Source organism: Anarrhichthys ocellatus, unplaced genomic scaffold, assembly GCF_004355925.1.
Source record: "Anarrhichthys ocellatus isolate YVR2014 unplaced genomic scaffold, GSC_Weel_1.0 scaffold160, whole genome shotgun sequence".
Taxonomy (NCBI): Eukaryota; Metazoa; Chordata; class Actinopteri; order Perciformes; family Anarhichadidae; genus Anarrhichthys; species Anarrhichthys ocellatus.
In genome coordinates this window covers 3,475-8,988 of record NW_022280190.1, presented here as the reverse complement: position 1 = coordinate 8,988, position 5,514 = coordinate 3,475, and the positions used below count along the sequence as shown (strand labels likewise).

The 5,514-nt window shown below is 40.6% G+C and overlaps 1 protein-coding gene across 1 annotated transcript in view; it reads left to right on the top strand.

Moving 5' to 3' along the window:
* Positions 1-5,514, top strand: part of myo18b (myosin XVIIIB) — a gene marked incomplete at its 3' end in the record, with an annotated part of 14,506 nt that overhangs the window by 5,614 nt on the left and 3,378 nt on the right. Inside the window, exons 11-14 of the mRNA XM_031878064.1 lie at positions 487-631; positions 2,239-2,409; positions 2,578-2,668; positions 3,745-3,937. Of these exons, the coding sequence (XP_031733924.1) occupies positions 487-631; positions 2,239-2,409; positions 2,578-2,668; positions 3,745-3,937 (600 nt within the window). The remainder of the gene's footprint in view (positions 1-486; positions 632-2,238; positions 2,410-2,577; positions 2,669-3,744; positions 3,938-5,514) is intronic.

The following is a 5,514-nucleotide window of genomic DNA, read 5'->3' as shown; positions in this document are numbered from 1 at the left end:
GGATGAATGATTGATGGATGGATGAAGGATGGGTGGATGATTGATTGATTGACGGATGGATGAAGGATGGGTGGATGATTGGTGGATGGTGGGTGGATGAATGATGAATAGGTGATGGATGGTGGATGGATGGATGGAGGATGGGTGGATGATTGATGGATGGTGGATGAATAGGTGATGGATGGTGGATGGATGTTTAATCACTCTAAACATAACTAATGTCCCCTTCATCAAATGTCCAAACCCAGTCTGTGTCAAAGTGAAGCGTCATGACTTCAACACATTTCGTGTTTTAACAATTTGAGAAGAAAAGGAAAAATACGTATTTTAATTTTGCAATTATTATTACATAGTTGGACCCCGAAAAAACAAAAAGGAAGTAAAACCAGTTTCAACTGTGATGGGAGATGAGATGTGACTCAGCTGTTCTTCCACTTTATGCAGTGATTGATTTCAGAGACAGACGTCCATCTATCTGTTTGTTAGGTTGAGGAGAAACAGCGTGCGTCCGTCGCCTTCACCAAGCTGCTGGTTGCGATGGAAACGCTGAGCTTCTCAGCCGGCGAGCAGAAGGCCATATGGCACGTTCTGGCTGGTATTTACCATCTGGGAGCCGCCGGGGCCTGTAAAGGTAACGCCGCTTCATCATCGTCCCTCACACACACTGTTAACTAACCCTCTGCACATACACACACTCACACACACACACGGGTTAGTCTTGCTGTGCTAGTGGGGACCAGCATTCACATAATGTGTTACGAGGACCTAACACTAAACCTGATGTCCTTACAGGGCTGAGACGTCCTCACTGAGACTGAATTTAGTCCTCACATAGATGGCAATACAAAGAGAAATTTAAAGTGAGATGGGTGCTCTTTCTCATAAATAAAAGATTTAAAAAAATTACATTTACAGTAATAAAAATGAAATAAAAGTAAATGGTAAAATACAACATAAGAAATCAGTTGTAAATAAGGTAAATAATTATTAATTTTTTTTCTTTCTTTCTTACGTTTATTGTTGTCTCATTATTATTATCATTTAACATATATTTTAATTGATTTCACTTTTCTATATCTCGTGGATCCTCTTGCAGGTGTACAGTTATTTATCTGTTCGAGCATCATTGCATCATTTGCCCTTTAAACCCCTGAATGCCACATTTAAAATCTTAAATAATTCTCTGAAACATGAAATGTCTGAATACTAAATATGCAACAATCACAATTCAGAAAAAACTTCCTTAAGTATTATTTATTAAGAACTCAAATACAGAAACAACGAAAACGTGTTCTCTACTTCAGTATTTCCATTTTATGCTACTGTATACTTTTACTCCTCTACATTTATTTAACAGCTATAATTACTCTGCAAATAAAGAATTCACCTTAAAACATATTACATCTTGTTCACTCCCTCTTACAATAAAGCAGTGTCTAGTTTAGACTCTTTATCATCTTCAGGATGTTTTTAAGGTTAACCAAAAAGAAATTTCACCTCTAAACTTCTCACATGTTTAATTTCAATAACTGTTTGAGGCTCAAAGAGATGAATTATTAATTCATTAGAACCAGAACCAGGACTGAGAGGGTCAGACTGTCAGACCCTGCTACAGTAAAATTTGAGTTTTTTTAAAGGAAGTCTGGTGCTCAGAAACACTACCACTTTAGTCCACAGAGGGCGCCAGAATCAACACTAAATGAAAGTTCCTTGTAGTAGCGTCTCTCATTACATTACATTACATTACAGTCATTTAGCAGATGCTTTTATCCAAACCGACTTACAATTCAGAGTCCATCACATTTCTACACTGTAGGCACAGCTACGGGAGCAATTTTGGGGTTAAGTGTCTTGCTCAAGGACACATCGACATGCGACGAGCAGAGCCGGAGCCGGATTGAACCGCTCACCCTCTGATTGAAAGACGGCCCTGCTATCCATTTAGCCACAGTCGCCCCACGTGGCGACCCCTCAGATTTATCTGGTGACCCTTTGGAGGGGCCCAACCCCTAGGTTGGGAACCACTATAACTAGCTAACTGTATATCATTAAAGTAGCTGCAACAGTAACATGCTGCTTTAACATTGATGGAAGTGTATGTTGTGAAGGTAGGATTTTGGACGCAGTACTTTTACATGTATTTGTTGTGGTAGCAGTACTTTTACTTCAGTAAAGTATCTGAGTACTTCCTCCACCGCTGTCCTCTCAGTGTGTCCTCTCTCTCTTCCCTCGGCTCAGTGGGCAGGAGACAGTTTGTGAACTTCGACTGCTCTCAGGTGGCCAGCGGCGTCCTCGGATGTGGGGGAGAAGATCTGCACACCGCCGTCTTCAAACACCACCTCCGACAGCTGCTGCAGAGAGCCACCGGGGGCAGCAGAGAGGGGAGCTCTGCTGCAGAGTCGGAGGAGGGTGAGACACACACACACACTGAATGCTAACATGCTAATGTGCTATCGTGGTACTGTAGAAGTTATGGACCACTGATGCAACAGTTCTAAAGAGACATTTCAGTCAAAAAGTTTGGACGGATGCAGGTGCATTCATTAAAAGACCACGTCTTCACTGTGGTCTCTGCAGGTCCCAGACTGACGGCTGCTCAGTGTGTTGAAGGGATGGCTGCTGGACTCTATGAAGAACTCTTCACCTCCATAGTGTCGCTTATCAACAGGTACAGGTCAACTCTGTCTCCTATAAAATTATGGTCGGAAAATGTATTTTCTCCCGGATAACGGCTGCAGATTTAAACAGTTTGAAACACGTGGCTAACGTTGTAAAAATCGTTAAATACGATTGTAGCCACGATGTAAAATATGTTTTATGATTTATTAACGTTTCGAGCCGTCCATCCTCGTCCACTGCAGGTAACGTTAGTGATGTCAGACAGTTTGATCAGAAGAAGAGGATAATCAATAAGAGATAATTGTTTAGATAAGCATCTGAAGCTGGAGAACAGGGCTCCAGATAATAAGCAGATTTTATTTACAATAAATGTAATAACAGGTTGTCTTAATTTGATAAAGTGCATTTATTATTCAGTAACCTTCACAACCTATACAATTAAGTAACATTGTTAATGCAGGACTTTTACTTGGAACAGAACATTTCTACACTGTTTCATTACAATGTTTACTAAAAGTGTAACTGTAAGCGTAAATCCACCCACTGCATCATTTATAAAATGGATCTATGTGACGAGGCAAGGTGCTAACATTCTTCTATTTCATGACGTAGATTAATCCCAAACAACTCTATCTCAGAATTGGCTGATTTAAAACAGTAGATGACGTTTTGAGCCATTAACAACCATTAATTGACAATTTTTAAATATTTGGTATGAAATGTCAATAATCACAGCAGCATTGATGTGTTTCATCACTTAAAACACACATTCAGTTTCTCCTAAACTAATAGATCTGAGTATTTCCTCCACTGCTGGTTCTTCTTTTGGTCTCATGCTACATTTGTTATTGAGGAACCTACATTTTTTTGGCCACATTTCCACCGACTGACTGTCTGATGTGTCACATTGATATTTGTTGTTCACCGTTTGTTCTTGTCAACATGAACTTGTTGTCCTTCCAGTATCCGACTCATAGTGGCCATCTGTTGTTGTGTTTTGTCACTTTTGCGATCACGTGTCACGTCACATCAGCTGGTACCCTCCATAGTACATACACTGTACACACACTCCTCTTTAACATGCATACGTGTGTGTGTGTGTGTGTGTGTGTGTTTGGTGTTCAGGGCTCTGAGCAGTCCTCAGCTGACGTTGGCCTCGGTGATGGTGGTGGACGCGCCGGGCCTCAGGAACCCGAGACACTCTGCGGAGGAGCGAGCCGCCAGCTGGTCCGAACTCTGCCACAACTACCTGCAGGAGCGTCTGCTGGAGCAGTACCACACACACACCTTCACACACACACGGGAGAGATACACACAGGTAGACCAACCACTGATTCATGGCTATGGTTTGGTTGTTTCATGTGTGTTTGCTCCACAGACGTGTTCAGAAAGTAATATTATAGACTGTATTATATGACAGCTCTTTGACATCAATTTACATGCAAAGCAGGTTTTAGTATTTGATAGTACGTATTATTTAAATTAAATACAGCCAAATTTACTTTAAGTTTCCTTTTAGTTTGTTGTTGTCCGTCGCCATCTTGTTTTTGTCCGTCTCGTTTCTGTCTGTCGCCATCTTGTTTTTGTCTGTCGCCATCTTGTTTTTTGTCTGTTGCCATGTAGGTTTTTGTCCTATCACCATCACTTCAGCATTAGTGTCAGCATCACAAAATGATGTCCTCTTAAGTCACATGCTCAAACAATAGAGTGATAGGCGGAGTATGTCTTTGTACTAATAACTACATTTACACAGATCATAACATACCTGGTCCCAAGAGATTCGTACCTTTTGTTCCACCATTAAAGTAGTTTAGAGTCCACATTAACACCGTCCCACTCAACACAACTCATAGATGCAAAAAGCAAACTGATTAAGTGCTTAGAAGATGAGGTAGCTTATAGACATTTGTTCTTAATGTACTCCTAATGTGGGCTACTTCCCCAGTGATAGTTTGTTCTCCAAAAGTACAAAAGCTTTTCCTTTTTTTTCTGGCAGTGAACGGATTACCGAGCCCTCGAGGCTTCTGGTGCTCACAAGAAACCAGACAGCATCAAACCCACCACACCCTATAAAGAAACACACTTCTCCATTCTGCTGCTGTAAAATGTGGAATCATTTCCCTTCTAGTCTAAAAGTGATCACGTCAAACAGCAAGAAGAACTTTGTTGTTTCTGTACAGACCTTTGAACAGATTGGACCCAAATTACTTTAGCGACCCTCTGACTGTTCATCGAGCATTTTATGAAATTTGAATTAGCAATTAGCAGAGTTGTACCTTTACATCCGCCATTAAAGTTGCTTCCAATAGTTTTAGGGACAAATTTATGCCAATTCAAGTACAATGAATGTGGATGGTCTAAAGGGCAAAAACAGCTCCCTTAATGTACAAGCTTTCACTTTTCATTATCGTTTTACCTTTTTTCTGGCAGTGGATGAATCAAGGATTCTGCTCACCAGAAACTAGATCGTCCCAGAGGAGTTTGATGGTTCATTTCTTTGTTGATGATCACATCAGAAAACGTTTTCTGGCCTTGAAAAGATGATTTCTTCTCAGTCGTGTGTAGTTATATTTTGCAGAGAGCCAGGAAACATGTCGGTTTGAAAAATAAATCATCAGGCCTTGTTGTGATTGGATCCCTCTTTGGGATTCCGTACATGGGGTTGTGACTTAAATATCCCAAATACTACAGTTGCAGATGAGGAACTTATTAGAATTATTGCTATTCAGTGTTCCTTCTTTTTAAATGTTATCAAGGCAGAAAAAGGCAACAGCACTACATTGATAGTTGCACGATCATTTAGTTTTAGATGAATAATGAGTAATATGTCTTCACACATCTGGTGTCTGTCGCCATCTTGTTTTTTGTCCGTCGCCATCTTGTTTTTTGTCCGTC